A 17493-nucleotide genomic window follows, 5' to 3' on the forward strand; every position below is an offset into this window, starting at 1 on the left:
GACGCCTCCCTGGGGAGGTGTTCCGGGCATGTCCAACCAGGAGGAGGCCCCGGGGAAGACCTAGGACATGCTGGAGGGACTATGTCTCTCGGCTGGCCTGGGAACGCCTCGGTATTCCCCCGGAAGAGCTGGAGGAAGTGTCTGGAGAGAGGAAAGTCTGGGCATCCCTGCTTAGACTGCTGCCCCTGCGACCCGGCCCCAGATAAGCGGTAGAAGATGGATGGATGGTAATGTTTGCCCCTCTTTGTCCTGGCACATCAACTGTGGCCCTTTTTCCAATTATATTTTGTCCACGTCGACGCCTTTTGGATAGATTGAATCCTGCCTCATCTATGTAAATGAATTCATGAGGGGCCTGGTTGGCCTTCACTTCCATAACTCTCTGAAACAAAGTTTATGTATATCATGTCATTACTGTATACCATTACTGTGTAGGTTACCTACTTGCAAAGTGCAAAGCTTATAGAACTAGACATTGAATTGAATATACACTATACCTGGACATATTGTTGTCGTAGCTCCTTGACTCTCTCACTGTTCCTCTCAAATGGAACAGTGTAGAGCTGCTTCATCCGCACTCTGTGTTTGGACAATGTCTGTGTAATGGTTGTGAGGCTGATCCTTTCTATATTGCCAAATATCTCATAGTCCTCCACAATTCTAGTTTTAATTTCATGCAGTTTTATTACATTATTTGCAACAACCATTTCTACAATGGCAAACTCTTTTTCATTATTGAGGAGCTTTCCTCTTCCCCCAGAGGGTGGAAGACGGTGCATTCTTTAGAGGGGAAAAAAATCAACATATGCATTACTGTATGACCTTATTGACATGTCAAGTGAGAATAGAAACAATCCATGTAAAATGCAATACTTACCTGTACCTGTTGCTTTGTTGAAAGATGCGAATAATGGAGGCAACCGTTTACCACCTCAAATTGGGTTGGGTCACTGCAACTTTCCCTGGCCCTGCATCTCTCACTGGAGCTGGTCTTCTCCCTGGGCCCCTTGCTCTTCCTCTTCCATGTCCAGACATTACAATGTTTGTCTTTTTCTGTTTCTGTTTCCAAAAACATCACTCCTCAAAGTCCTCATTTTATAGTAATAGAAAAAATAACCCCTGCCACTGAGTCTAGCCAGACTGGAATCAGCTGTGGTTGGCCCAATTCACCCAACATAAATCAGCTGTGTGTGTCAATTATTCAATTGTTTGTTTATTATCAGCTGAGATATATTATTTTTGAACTGATATTATTGCAGAAGCAGAGGTTTTTATACTGTATCTAAGGTTTGGAATATTGTTTATGCTATTGTTGGATGTTGTGCGTTAACATTCCTGAATACTACAAAAACAATCCATAATTTTGTTGGGAGGTATAGCTTGTCTGTTAAGAAAATGTAAGCATTGTGGAAATGTGCTCACTGATTGCATATTGTGTGAAAACGACATGAAATGTGTGAATGGTATGGCCACAAAAGACTGATGCTGTGCTAATTGTGTTTAGAGTTTTGAAAATGTGACAACTGTTTGGACAAACGCTTGTTAGTGACTGAAAAAACTGTAAACAGCTTGATTGATTTCCAAACTCTTACGTAATTATTTTACTCTTATCTTAGTTGTTTCTTTTACAATACAGTTCATTCATTCATTACATTCATTTTCTACCGTTTATCCGAACTTCTCGGGTCAGGGAAGCCTGTGCCTATCTCAGGCATCATTGGGCATCAAGGCAGGATACACCCTGGATGGAGTGCCAACCCATCACAGGGCACACACACTCTCATTCACTCACACACTACGGGGGAGGAAACCGGAGTACCCGGAGGAAACCCCCGAGGCACGGAGAGAACATGCAAACTCCACACACACAAATCAAACCCTGACCCTGGAGGTGTGAGGCGAACGTGCAAACCACTATGCCACCGTGCCCGACCCCCCCCCCCCCCCCACACACACACACACACACACGACAGTTCTATATCAATATTCATAATGCAGCCACTAATGCACATCATCAGAGTATATATACAGAGCATATACACAGTGTGTGTGTGTGTGAGAGAGAGAGAGAGAGAGAGAGAGAGAGAGAGAGAGAGATTATGACTGGTGTTGTTTATTGTAAGTGTTTGTTACCTTTTTGGACTCCTTTATCATTTGTAATGTTGGCTCCCATTTAAAACAGTTCGGCTCATGCCAAGCCATATTTAGGGTCAAGACAGAGACAAGCTGTTTCGTGTTGAGGTTTTGTTGAAACCGACCATCAAAAATACCCTCTCAGCATCAGAAGGTGGAAGCACTAAAAGCAAGGCTGCGATCATTGATAGCCTCCCAAATTGGTTCAATCCAGTCATCTTTGAAAAAAGAAACCAGGGGCCTAGAGGTCTTGTTCTGAGCAGGTGTTGTCAGCGAACAGGCTATAAAACTGTTGGCTAAGTTACAGACACTTATGAAAAACCTATGCTGATTATCTGGAAACATTCTCTAACAGCAGTCAAAATGTCATTGTTTGTGTCAAACAAGTTGTAAATTTGTTGTAACATTAAAACAGGAGATCTGTGCTCAAAGTGATGCTCGCAGCTCCAGTGGTTTTCTCTGTGGGTGAAAGAGGATGATGCTGAACAATTTGAGGATATGCTTTTTTTTTTCATTGGTTGTTGCGTTAAATCTTACCCAGATACAATAGTGCTATTTTCTGATTGGCTATTGTGTAGCCTCTTTTTATTGGCTGATAAGTGGCAGCTCGACTAAGAACTCCAGGGGAGACGCGCTTGATTCCTGCACGGTTCCATAGAGAGAGTGGTGCGGACAGATACATTTTGGGTGCTGCTGCATATTAAATACGTGATAAATAGCAAGTTTTTCTGTGTGAGAAATACTAGGTGTGGTTGGAGAGCGTGACAAAAGACCGAAATAAGTGATTGTCACTCAAAATGCATGACACTTGAGAGCTCTGCAGCAACTGCTTTAAATTGCTGTACCTTGTGCATTAGCAGTAGTGATTGTATGTGAATTGTAGTTTCTAAGGTGAATGTGTAAACTTACTGCAACAATACCAACAGTGTTCATTATGACATATCCAGAAATGTGAAGTGTAGTTATATTCTCCACTGGTATGTGAGGTACGTGCTTCAAAGACTTCTGCCCATTCTCATACATCTGGAGATAAACACTATAGGTAATTCTTTCAAAAACAATTTTATTATGTGCATTGTTTTATACTTTTAATTCTCATACCTCATAGCCTTCTGTGTTTTTCACAAAAAAATATGTCATATACTGATCCTTCGGTCAGTATATGGCATGAAGGTCCAATTAATAAACCAAATGGCATATGAAATTAAAACGGATGCAATCACCATTGTGCTCAGTTACAAAATCCAAACCCAAACTGTGTGTAAATTTTTTCCTCACTATCAAATCTTCTACATATTTACACTCTTCCCCGCACTAATTATTTTACTATCTGAACCTCTTATTATTTTTTTTCGTAAATATAGTTTTATTCTCTACAATAAACACTGTACACTTCGCTGTGTTAGCCATGGAGGAATTGCTATAATGCACTGATGTTAAAATGCTTTAAAGATGTCTTTATATAGACAGGTAATACAAATGACCTGTATCATTTACTGTAATGAAGGTATAAAACTATAGCAAATAAAATATAGCAATTGTTTCTAACAATAATAAGCAAGAAAAAACACATAAGAATGCTCAGTAGGGAAAAATGACTGATTAATAAAATAGACAGACCATGTCCACAAACTGTGATATACCTTTGATGTTCAGAATATAACAAAAAAAATAAAATAAACGGCAGTAAATTTGGAACAGATGCAAAGCCTCAGATATTGGCAGGATTCGTGACGGTGAATTTCAGATTCATATCATCCATCTATTAAAAAAAAGAAAGCATCTCTTAACATTCCTGATGCAGGCTGGATGTAGCTAAACATATCACATGGTTAATCACTGACATTAGTAAGTCTTTACTGAGTCCACACTATTCTGAGGTTGTTTGTTTAATTTTATCCTGTTTAGACCCTATTTAGTAAAGACACTGTAACTATTAAAAATAATAATTATGATCAAATTCAGTAATGGCAAAGCTGTTCATGAAGACGTCTCCATCAATGTAAAGTGTAGTCACTTTGTCCACCGGTATACGGTGCTTGAACGTGTAGGACACCTGCCCATTCACCATCACCTGAAGAAATAAAGTTTAAGCTTATTAAAACCAATTATTAAAGTATTTACCTTCTCATTTATTTTCCCCATATCACACCTCATAGCATTCTGGCTTAACGACCATGATGATATCAAAAGCTGCTCCACAGACAAATGGGCCTCCTGGTGTCTCCACCCAGTTCTGGTCCCATGTCCCATTCCTGCAGCTATTAAGGACCACAGAGGACATACAGGGGTTGAAGTGGAAAGCGATGTCATCTTGGTCAGTCGGGCCTGTCTGAAAATTTATTTCAAAGCTGAAAGAAATTGTTTTAACATTTATTAACATATCATTGACTGTACCAGATTCTCGAGAAATTTCAAACTAATCTATTCCATATTGCCTTTCATTAAAACGAAATGAATATGCATTTAACATACCGTTCACAATCTGATGGAACAACCCCTTGGAAGAACAAAGCCAGACCAGGTCTCAAACCTCCAGGGATTGATCTCAAATATTGCTTGCTCTGTTGTGTTTAAGCATCATTCATGTTATAACAATAAATCTCTAATCATGTGATTACCATAAAAATACAATCTTTTGGCATGTTCATTCATTCTGAAATTAAATGATGTTACTCACAGGGTTGCAGACTGGATGTGGCACATTAGACTGGATGTCTGAAAGTTTTGTGTGTGAGATGCCAGTGTTTAGTTCCTTACCAAATGTAGATTTGCTCCAGTTCTGGAGAGAGCAGAGGTATACAAATTCAAACCAATGGATGAAGAATACTTCTGAAAAATGTTTGTTCCTTTTTTAGGACAAAAAAAAAATATCGTAGCAAATATACAAGTAGATCTGAAGGTGATCAAGGCAGGAGGATTGTAAAAATGGCTAAACTTGAGTAAGAGGTTTAATCACAGAAATGTACCTCAACTAAAAACAGCACAAAGCACTAAAAATAAAAATAAAACCATGGCTTAACATGGCTCTGTTCCAACCTTTCTGAGTGTGTTAGAGGCATCAATTTTTATTTGTTTATATTTAACAAATATAATTAAGTTTGTCAGTAAAAGGACTGAAAATATTTTTTTTGTCATTTTGTGTGTAAAATAAAGGTCCTAAAGAAAATAAAGGAAAATAAACTTTAAAAACAAATAATCTGAAAAATACTAATATTATTATGCATCCAACTTACTGCAACAGTACCAACAGTGTTCATTTCGACATCTCCATGAATTTGAACTGCATTCACTTTGACAATCGGTATTTACATACATCTGGACAGAACAGACACTGTAGGTAATTATTTTAAACACATTTACATTATGTACATTCTCTTATTCTTTTAATTCCCATCTCTCATAGTCTTCTGTTTTGATCACAACAAAAATGTCAAATGCTGATCCTTTGGAAATGTTATATTGTACATGTTCTTCACACTGCCAGTTCTTTGTCACAAAACTGTTACAGCAGGTAATTATTTTGAACCAGGGCCTAAAGTGAAAAGCGATGTCTCCTCTCATCGGTTTTAAAATCCAAGATAAACCTGTTTGTAAAAAGTAGAAAATCCATGTCAAAATAAAGTAATGCAATAAAGGCCTAATGAATGGAAGGTTATGAAATTGAATACCAGGTCCACCAAGCTACTGCTGCTAGGCCCTTGATCAAGGCTCTAAACCCTCAGTTATATTACTAAATAAATAAATAAATGTAAATTGCTCTGGATAAGGGTGTCTAATGTAAATGTACTAAATGTATAAAATCTACTAACGTATTAGTAAATGTATTAGTGGATTAGTTTTTCTGGTACTAAAATTGATTAGTGGATAAATAAATTGAATACATACGATTGACCATTTGAAAAAACGACCCCTTGGAAGTACAAAGCCTTTCCTTCTCTCAGCCCTTCAGGGATTTTCTCAGTGTAAGGAATGGTCTGTGGAGTGTAAGCATATTGTATAAATGGATAGGGGATAAATGTTTTTATAGAAACCACACTCAAGTTATCTAAAAGGGACCTTATCATACACAATATTAAATCTTCATTTTTAAGACTACTAATCAGCAAGACACGTACCTGTAAATGTCACAGTCTATCAGGTTCGACCTTTGCACCATAATGCATTTTATAATGAATAATTAATGAATTTCTTTCATTCCTGTTATTTAATGATTTTTTTCATTATAATATTGTTGTGTGATTTTATCCAAAACAAATTCTAGAGATTTGAACATGGATTATGTCTAATCCATGATGATAGCATGTCTAATCTATACAAAAAATGAAAATCATTCTGTTCACATTAACCTGTGAATTAACTCATAAGAATTCTTAGCACAAGAACGTCACATGTTCCTCTCCTTCACACTCTGTCTCTGTAATAAGTCTGTCCGTGTCTTTGCCCTGTTTCTGTCTGCTGTCTTGTCCTGCTGTTAATTGTTGGCCCCGCCCACTCATTTGTTACCATGGACACTACTTGCACTCAATCTCTTCCCCAGGTGTTTTGTCTTTGTCTCTGATTGTCTCTGCTTTGTGATTGGTTCCTGTTTACTACATTTACTCTGTTTATTCACTTCCCTGGTGTTGGTCGTTGTTGGTATGTGGTGTTTTCCTGTCCATGTTCTTGTTTCCTGTTCTGTTCCAAGCTCTGCCTTGTTTTGCCTGCCTGTTCATCTGTGTTTTGTTCATTAAAACTGAAAACTGCATTTGAATCCTCACCTGCCTTTGTCTCACCGTTTTACATCGTGACAGTCTCAGTCTTGTGACTGTTTTTATTTTTATAAATAACGTGGTTAGGGATTAATTCATACCTGTATTGTGACTGTTATTCTTATATAGACTTTTGGCTGTTCCTGAAGTCAGTAGACAAGCAGACAAGCTTGGTAAAAGCAGCCGTGGGATTCAGACACAAAATGAAACAACTTTGCCTTAAGGTCACACTTTTAATCCTTGGGGTCACATGAATCAGAAAGAAAGTGGGACTAGAATCAGTAGGTAGTCTTTGAGAACCATCTTGACTTGCACACACAACTCTATTCATTGTTTCTCTTTTGGATTTAGGTTAAAAAAACTCATGTTTTCTTTCATTTATTTTAAACAGTTAAAAAATGTCTCGTTTTTATTATAGTAATAGTTATTTTCATATAAATAAATATAAAGCCAGTTGTAAGGAACTATTGGGACAATTAACTGCCATTCAATGGGTGCTTACAGGTGGATTGCTAATCCTTGTTTGGTGTCATGTGTAGCCGATCGGCTCTATATGCTCACTACGCAAATTGCGTAGGGCCCCGCAAATTACACAAGGCCCCGCCTCCCCCTGCCTCATTTTACAGCACGTGTTAATGTTTACTGTGTAGATGACCATATGAAGCGGAGCTATCCATCTGGCCATGAAAAGAGAAAAAAGAAACAAAATGAGAGTGAAATGCGAGAACAGCAATCAGGTAAACTTGTGTTCTCTTCAGGTTTGTTGGCAGCAAGAGCAAATAACAGAAAAGTTAAGTTGATGTGATTCTGTCTCTAGTCTCTATCTGACTAGCTAAATTAGCTGTGCAGTGCTGCCAGTGCATCTCTTGGCCTGTCTGTCACACAACAATTTATTGCATGAACATTTGCGTGAATAAAAGAGCAAAGGCAACAGTGTTTATAAACGGCAGCTCGATCCCTGCGCCGCGCATGCACATGCATTCATATGCACGTGCAATCGTGCAAGAATTACAAGCGCGCTTTCCAGCAGCAACATCTGTGTGGGGACCAATACAAAAAGTAGCGTGATAGCACTCCTAAATGACAATGTTTATATTCACTCAATTATCGTTACAACAACGTTAATGCAATATGGAAACCAATGGATTTACATTGGAGTGGGCATAATGCCAGGTCAATATGAATGCACATCCCTCAGTAAATAATAAGCATCAGGGATCAAGTATTGCTCTCGTGCATACTATAAAACACATTGATACGGTATGGCAAGCCATTTAAGCTTTTATACATTCACATGTTATGGATTTTTGATATCAAGAATTCAGTTTTCAATACTTAAAATGTAAATATTAAGAGTGTGATTTCTAGTAGTAACCATATTTTTGATATCAGGAATTACATTTTACACTAGTAAAAACATAATTTCTGATATCTGCTATTGCATATTCTCTAGGAGCAAACTTTTTTTAAGAGGATGGAGATTTATAGTGGGAGCAGTGGGGTGTCAAGTGTGAATGTGTGGCAAATGGTTTACATGGCTCATGGGTCAGGTAGGAGGACCCCTTAGCAGAATTTTGCTTAGGGCCCCAGGGAGGTCAGGATCGGCTCTGCATGTGTTTTTTCATGTGTTCAGTCACCTGTTCATTGCCCTATTTATACCTGCCATTTGGGGTTTGAACAGTTTCATATGGGTGGCTCTTGGTTCTCTGATTCCCCCTACCTCCAAAAACATGCTAGTAGATGAACTGATAACTCAAAATTGCCTTTAGGTCTGAATTCTGCTCCTTTGATCACATTATTTGTTTATTTGCTCTCTCCCTTCTCATTTTATATATTATACATTTGAAGGAGAAGCCATAAATCTGTATTTATATGACACATGATTAATATATATTTCCCCAGAAAATAAAATAACAAACAAACAAATAAGGAACATGCCTAATAAGACTAAATGCAGTCTCTGTATAATAACTGACTGATTTGTTTTTTCTGTACCTCCTTGAATGAAGGCCTGAACACATGGTCTCACACGAGGCCCTTAACACTCAACCGCTCTGCTGTGTAAATGAGATAAATCTAAGCCCCTTTCAGGATGTTTGGTACTAATATATTATGATACCTTCAAGAGAGAAAACATATTGGGTTTAATGATATTATTTTAACCAAAGAAATAAAGTTCAGACATTGTGACAAACCTTAATTTTATCACCATTTATTTAATGATTATAATCAGCACATTGGTAAAATGATTGAATCAATTTGTAATTAGAAATCAAGAAAATCGCAAAACACACCATAATACATTTGGGCTAGAGTAATAATTAGTCAATTTATTTATACTTTATAATATTGCGCATTTTTAGAAATGAATAATGACCGCTCTCTACTGGTGAAATGTGGTATTTACTTCAGTATTTAAGGAGGAACCGAAATATATATATATATATATATATATATATATATATATATATGGCTGAAATGACAATAAAAGCTTGACTTGAGTTGAAATCTCTTAAGATTGCTCAGTAGCTGCTGATTTAACAAATTACCAGATTAATGAAAACACAAATCATACCCATCAACTGTTGTAATTCTGATATAACTGATCAGAAATGTACCAAAATAAATGTCATTAGTAATGGAGAAGATTTGAATCCTCAAATGTTGCCTGGACTGGAGACACTGACATTCAGATTAACATCATCCACCTATTAAAAAAAAAGAAAGCATCTTTAGACATTCCTGTTTGTTATAATGCAAATCTAAAACCTTTTTAAATGATATATTTCATAAATTTTTATAATTTTTGCATTTACATATTTCCCAAAATTTACAATTTAAGGGCAAGATGCAACTAAACATATCGGTCTTTAGTTAATTACTGACATTACCAAGCCTTTACTATTGAGTTCACACTATTCTGGGATTGACCCTGTTTGTTTAGTTCTATCTATTGTTTTATCTATCTATTGTTTCTAGTTATTGCTCACCACTGCTGAATTTTGTAACTGTTGGATACAGAGGCTGCTAAAGACTAGAGACTCCATTTTATTTTTTTACATGACTTACTTTAATAATGGCAATGGTGTTCATGAAGATGTCTCCTTTAATAAACATTGCAGTCACTGTGTTCGGCGGTCTACGGTGATTGAACGTGCAGTATTTCCGGCCATTCACTAGCACCTGAAAATATAAAGTGGAGGCTTATTTTAAACATATGCTTAAAGTCTTTACTCTCTTAATTCTTTTCTCCTTAGTATCTCACCTCATAGCATTCTTCGGTAATAACCATGATGATATCAAAAGCTGCATCTTGGACAAATGGGCCTGCTAGTAGCCTCTCTCCATTTTCCCATTTCTTATTCATGTAGCTGTCAAGGAACACAGAGGACCCAGCCCATGACAAAAATTGGCTTGCTGGTAGCCACACTGCATTTTCCCATGTCTTATTCCTGTAGCTGTCAAGGACCACAGAGGACATACGGGGGTTGAAGTGGAAAGCGATGTCATGAGGGTACTTCGGGCCATTCTGCAAATTTATTTCAAAACTGAAAAGAAATTATTTTAACGTTTAATAGACTGTACCAGATTTGAGTAAAGATTAAAAAAAAATTATGAAACTGTCATGAAATGAAAATCTAGTCATCATACCGATCAAACTGTGATGCAACTTTCCCCTGAAAGAACAAAGCCACACCAGGTCTCAAGCCTCCAGGGATTGATCCCAAATACGGTTTGCTCTGTTATGGTTAAGCATCATTCATGTTATAACAATGAATCTTTAATCATGGTTATTTTATAAAAATGCAAAAACTTGCAATCTTTAAGTTTGTTCATTCATTGTGGAAGATGACATGAAGATGTTACTCACAGGGTTGCAGACTGGACGCGGTATATCAGGCTGGATGTCAGAAAAAAGAAAGAACATATGAAGAATATTTAAAGAATATAAATAAAACCGTTTTCTCCTCATTTGTGCTATAAAGTGCTATAAAGTTAACATTGGGGAATGCTTTCATAGCAAAAAGCCCACAAAACATTTGCTACTTGACTTGTGGTTTTCTTTTTGTATTAAATCCAAAATTTACCTGTAAATGGCAATGTAAATGTTAATGTATATAGAATTAATTTGTTTTGATCCATGTATATACTGTAATATGATTTAAGGATTCCCTTTGAACTGTTATTACTTACAGGACTGTTCATTATTTTAGTCCTTAGGTCATAGATGAGTTGAGGTACGGAGAGGATCTGTGGGAAAAGAAATTATGAACAACAAAAATGAATAAAAATACATGTCTTCACTACTAGGACTTAAAAAGAAAGAAAAATCAAAGACTATTAAATTCTATTTTTTGTTATTTTACATTTAGCTATTAAAAAATTAAATCAGCCTACATGCATAAATGAACAGGAACTATGTATAATTATATATTATATATCATCGTAACTGACCCATGGCTCTACTGTGACAGTGAGCTTCCCTTGAATGGTGAAGGGGACAGAGTCGCTGGCTTCACTCACTCCCACATCACTAACAGCTCTGTATCGGACCCAGTATTGTTCTGTTGGCTGTAGTCCAGTCAATGTGAAGGTGTTCTGTGCATTTGACGTGTCTATGACTGTCCATTCCTCATCATCAGCTGCTGAATCATTTAAAGATGTCATCCTGTACTCAACTCTGAAGTGTACAGTCTCTCCAGTTGGGGATTTTGAAAGCTTCAGGGTAACTTTCCCATCACTGGTCTCCACTACAGGTTTGGGAGGTTTGGATACAGGCTGGAACTTAGGATCTGTCAGAGAGCCATTCTGATAAAGTTGAATGGAGGATCCTGGATTGCTGGGATCAGATATGGAGGCAATGACGAATTTGATTCTCTTCTCATTTTTATTGGCCTTTAAAAATGAGGTAAAGAGAGAAAGATTCTGCCTCATCCTTACAGGAATGTCAGTAGAAGTGATCCAAGGCTGTGCTGGTTGGAGAATGGAAACTCTCTCACTTGTTTGCACCAGCATTTTGAATGCTTCAGAGTTCTCAAAGTCTTGTAGAACTGCTAGGTAGGAGTCATCATACTTTAGAGATGTAAATGACAAACATACCACCACATCAACATCAGCATGAAAACAAATGGATTTGAGTGACATCGATGATTTCACAACTGTGATGTCTTTCAACCCAGCTGTATAGGAGCTCAGTATATTTAATTCAGTTGTAATGTCATCTAGCCACTTTTTCATGTTGCTTACATTGAAGGGTGATGTGTAATGGATGTTCAGGATGTCCAGCAGTGCCTTGTCCTCTTGTGTCCCACCACGAATAGCTGGCAGCACTCTGCATAGTGCGTTCTTAACCAAACTTGTATAATTTCTGTGCAATGCCTGAAACTTTTCCAACCTGTCTTTTAGATCAGGGAAATCATCTGTTATTTGTCTGTTGATCAAATCATTGCATATTCTCTCCTTTTCACCAAATTCCTCAAGCAAACTTTCTGCTTTATACAACAGGCTCAAATTAATTTCTCTCATCAACTTTGCAGCCTTATCATCCAAAAGACTGAGAGGATACAGCCACACTTTCAGAGGCACACCTTTACCTTGTTGCTTCATCAGAGCAGGCACCTTCTTGTACACTTCGAGGGCATCCTTATATGTGGTGGGGTTTTCTTCAAGTTTAATGTCACCATAAAATGTGACACTAATATTCTCTGTCATATTTTTTTCATCTTCAGTCATGTTAAGGGATGCTTGCCCCTCAATGGAAATGGTAGGGATCTTCTTGACCACTGCATGAAGGTTTCCTTCAATTTTCTGTTTGCGCTCATTTTCTGTACTCTTATAATCAAACACCATGAAAACCTGAGCTCCATATTGTACAGCTGTAACTACATGAGTGGCTGTTTTCTGGTCAAATACTTGTGGGTAGGTGATATTACCAAGCTCCTTCATAGTGAGCTGTTCAAATGTTGTTGTCTGGCTGTACTGCATAGTAACTCTGGACTGATGTGCTGAACATTTGGTATCTTGCAGGTACTTGGCCGATCCTCCAACCTCCACCAATCCACATAAGAAACTGGCTTTAAGGGAAGCACTTATATCTAGGAGGTTTGCCTTATCACTGAGACTATCAGAGGCTGCAAATTTCAGATGTGTTTTAGGCTTCTGATGAACGTCACGGTCATCATGCAATGCACTTTTATTCCATAAAGTAACACCTGAAACAGGAAAGTGATGAGAAATTATTTGTTTTACAAATATTTGTTATTTTTCAAACATTTCCAATGATATATAGAAAAAAGGGAAAAATAGGCTGGGGAAATATTACATATTACATTACATATATACATATTAGTAAATGCAACTACAAGTGAAAATAATTGAACCTTGTAACTTACATAACAACAAAAATAATAAACTTTTATGTCATCTACTTATAAAACAATCAATTTTGTAGTGGTAACAGTAACTCCATCATCAACATTATGGTTAGGGTTAGGGTTAGGCAATAACAATGAGTCATAAGGTCATAAAGTTTGACTTTTTCTAACATTTCTGAGGTATTATTTCTGATCAGCATCTTTAGAATGCAACAGGTAATTAAATGATGATTATGTAAAATGCACCTGGAATAAAGGAGTCGCTTCGGCAATCATACAGCATGCCAGGATACAAAGGTCTTCCCAGGGCAGCTATTTCCATGCATCTGGAATCCATGACTTGCAGCAAATAAGAAAATGCTAGAAAATGTGAAGAGCACAGATAAACAGGACTGGTTTGATTCAAAAGACAAGGAACATTATTCACAGAGACCATTTGAACTAAGAAGGTCATATAAACTATTTTTAATTAAAATATCATGATACAGTACTCAGACACTGTTTCTCCCTTCACAGTGATGTGTGGGCCCCATCTACCTCAACCTGTAGGTTGGCTCGCTCTACAACAAGCACAAAAAGGTACTGCTCATGACTTCATCCAAGCACACCAAAAACAACTCACTTGCTGGTCTATCTGTTGCTTCAGCCACTGCTTCTGCACACCTGAGCTTATTCTAGCCTCCATCTCAGTCAAAAAAACAAAAACCTATTCACAATGCCATATACCACTGAACATCAGGATCTCAAGGAGGTTTAAGAAGACCAAGGCCAGTGGCTTCCCCTGCACTGACTGTATGACTGTGCTATAAAAGCTGCTTCCTGTGACAGCCCCTTTTTTGGTTGAGTGTACCCATTATTATCAGCCAAGCAATGGGCCATGGAAGAGTAATTAGATGACATCTTAGTTTACTCCTCATGTCCTCAATATTAACCTTGCTCTCCAGATGCTTTTACAACATGAAGAGGTATACCAAAAAAAAAAAAAATTGTTACTTATTCAATCAAGCATAATATGTAAGTAAAAGTTTCAGGTAAAACTTTAAGTTTGTATGCAGTTGTTACTGAATTTTACTTTATTTGAACAGCTTGTTTAAAGATGTTGGTATGTTTGTTCAATTTAATTCCAATAAGAAAGTACAGTAAGGAATGTTAAAAATTCTTACCTTCATTCTAAAAAAAAAAAAAAAAAAAAAAAAAAAAATTGAAAATATAGTGAAAATATTTCAAAATTTCTGTTTTTTTTTTTTTGTTGTTGTTTTTTTTATAAAAATGAGCCATTTTTGCATTTTGGTTTATTATACTGAATATATATATATATATATATATATACATACATACGTGTATATATATATATATATATATATACACGTATGTATGTATATATATATATATATATATATCTATATATATATATATATATATATATATAATATATATATATATATATATTTGTCCTTTTAAACAATTTAGGAGAAAAGACTTTTCTCTCTTGCTGTATTTTTCTTTCTTTCAGACACAATAACTGTTTGCTGTTTCTATTGGCTGAATTTGGCATATGTAATTATAAATACAGAGAAAATAATATTATTCTTATTCTTGAAGACAATAACTTTAAACAATGTCAAAGCTACAAAATATAATTTATGGAAATATTTTGAGTAAGTTTTTATTAAATATAACCTTTCTTATACTCTATACTTTGCATTTATTTTTTTTATAAAAAAATGTAAAAATAAAAAATACATTAATTAATAAAATTATTACTAAACTTTTTTTATCGGCACCTTAACTTTTACGAGGTGCAGATTTTAGATATATAGGATGCTTTGAGTCTGGCAGTTTGGTCTGAAACAGGGCAAGGTTTTCTGTACAGAATATGAATAGTATCTGTTTTAGACATGTAAATCAAATAATTTGTTTGCACAAGCACTTACGTCTCGCAACGATGTCTCTCTGTCTCCGTCTTCTAGCCAGGACAAGAGGAAGCTCTCACAGAGCAATGGCAGCAGGACAGAGAGCCCGGTTAATATAGCTGCAAATAAACTGCAGGGGCGTGACTTTTTGTGCACTTACCGTTAGGTTATGCGGTGTTGTAAACTTTTTCCAGAGAAGACCAGGTTATGCGGTGTTGTAAACTTTTTCCAGAGAAGACCGTGTTATGTGGTGTTGTAAACTTTTTCCAGAGAAAGAGTCCACAAACTCTTACACAACAGATCCATAATATTGTTCAACGTATTACAAAATGATCATTTTAAATAATTGAACCAAATGATCATTTGAAACTAATAATAACAATTCACAGTATTTATGAGTATAAAGGATTTAATATACTTCTAAACTTCTAATAAACTTGACTGTACACACAGCTTAAACAAGTCAATAACGAAGAGAACAATCCAGTATCTCCTGGTGGGTGTTTTGGTGGGTGTTTTGGTTTGATAGGGAATATCAACCAAATTAAATATCAACAGGCACATTTCCTATGTCAAAGCATGTTTTAGAAATTTCTTTTTTTTTTAGTTCATCAATACCTTTAAACAATATCAGAGTTAAAAATAAATTAGAAAGAAGAAAAATATGCTAATTTGTGTAAATATTTTGTACCCTGGTTGTATGTAACTCTTTCTCTTTTACTATATAAACATTCATTCATTCATTTTCTACCACTTATCCGAACTTCTCGGGTCACGGGGAGCCTGTGCCTATCTCAGGCGTCATCGGGCATCGAAGCAGGATACACCCTGGACGGAGTGCCAACCAATCGCAGGGCACACACACTATATAAACAATTATAAATCAATCAATTAATTCTTATAAAGTACATTTTTATTTAAAACTGATTACTGCTATCACACTTGACAAAACCATGGTTATCCTGACCTCAACTTAAAGGCAGGGTCTCCGATTTTTGAGAAATGCTTCAGAAAACTGAGTCGGGCCGAACAATAAACAAAAATCAAAACAAACGTGTATCCAATGAGCAGAAAGGGGTGGGGCTTGTCAATATGCAGCAGATAGAGTGTTCATGTGACATTAGAAGAAAGCGGTTTTAACATTGGCTTACAAAGGCTTACGATAAGGCAAAAAGTAGGACGTGTGTTAATATAGGATCAGCTTTCCAGCGCTGGAGAGAACTGAAGGAGCAGGAAGTTGGCCACATATTCACAAATTGGAGTTTCCCCGAGTCAATAACCCCTGAGCTAAACGCTGTTACTACACAAATAACACCTCATTTCTATTGTAGTAATGTAGAGAGGCAGCTACAACCGCGTTTTGTGTAGTAACCAGGCCCGGCTCCACGGGAGGGCCAGAGTGGGCCTGGCCCACCCAATCAGAGGCTTGGCCCACCCTGGCCCAACACCACATAACAGCCAATTACAAAATTGGTGCGATATTCAATTCAGCTCAAGATACGTTATTTTCTAATTTCTGCCCAACCCCCTTTTTTCCCTTCCTAGACAGACAGACAGACTTAGCTCAACCACAACCACTTTAGCTCTCCAGGACCCAGCTACCACCTCCTCATTCATTTGCAGCAATGAGGTTGGAGAAATGGATGAATCGAGTTCATCTGCAGCTTCCGATGGTGTCAAAAGCACAAATACACCCACTGAATGATGCAGCAATTCTGTCCCGAATAATTTAAACAGGGCGAATCCTTACCAGCCGGTTCTGAAATCATGCAACGGGGATAGTGGATAAGAAAATGGTGCTTTGGTAAAAGGTTTTTCTGAGGATACAACTTCTTAAACAGTGTGTGGTGAGCCACAATTAAAGGTTTTAAATATACACATAAACCTTGATATAACATGGGCGAGAATATAATGTTTATTATTTGAAGTAGTAAAAGAAGCAGGCCCCAGTGTTGGTCAGTAGAAGTTACTAATTCTCCAAAGATAAGAGGAACATTCTGAAGTAAGCACCAGGAATGAATTGCATTCAGTCCCAGATCATTAGATCCTTCACCTAAATTAACAGCTACAGGCCTGTTGTTTCTCTCCATGAAACCGTAATCAAAACTGTATTCTTGAATTTATTTCTGCTGATGTAACATGTTTTTCCTTCAAATACAGAAATAATAACTTCAATTCGTAGTGGCCCACCCCTTCTAACACATCATGCATCACATCAACTGAGAAGTTCTCTGTTGTGTGAAAATACTCAGATGAATTTAATATGCATGACCTTTTCACACCAAAAATGTATGGAAGGGATGGATTACAAGCCCTTTCTTG

The 17493-nt window shown here is 36.8% G+C and overlaps 2 protein-coding genes and 1 long non-coding RNA gene across 3 annotated transcripts in view; all 3 read right to left on the bottom strand.

Moving 5' to 3' along the window:
- LOC113663839 overlaps positions 1-13610 on the bottom strand; it is a 260165-nt gene extending 246555 nt beyond the window's left edge. Inside the window, exon 1 of the mRNA XM_047803038.1 lies at positions 13505-13610. Coding sequence (XP_047658994.1) covers positions 13505-13595 — 91 coding nt within the window. The 5' untranslated portion in view covers positions 13596-13610. The remainder of the gene's footprint in view (positions 1-13504) is intronic.
- Positions 10560-11136, bottom strand: LOC113663842. The gene is made up of 3 exons (XR_007138439.1): positions 11079-11136; positions 10756-10785; positions 10560-10624 (listed from the first exon to the last, which is right to left on the bottom strand). It is a non-coding gene; the product is annotated as an uncharacterized LOC113663842 (long non-coding RNA).
- Positions 11283-13228, bottom strand: LOC125139469 (cytolytic toxin-alpha-like). Its single transcript, XM_047803648.1, has 2 exons — positions 13219-13228; positions 11283-13096 (listed from the first exon to the last, which is right to left on the bottom strand). The coding sequence occupies exons 1-2, from the start codon at positions 13226-13228 to the stop codon at positions 11319-11321; spliced, it is 1788 nt and encodes a 595-aa protein (XP_047659604.1). The 3' UTR covers positions 11283-11318.
- Positions 13611-17493: the final 3883 nt, after the last annotated feature.

Source organism: Tachysurus fulvidraco, chromosome 18, assembly GCF_022655615.1.
Source record: "Tachysurus fulvidraco isolate hzauxx_2018 chromosome 18, HZAU_PFXX_2.0, whole genome shotgun sequence".
Lineage (NCBI taxonomy): Eukaryota > Metazoa > Chordata > Actinopteri > Siluriformes > Bagridae > Tachysurus > Tachysurus fulvidraco.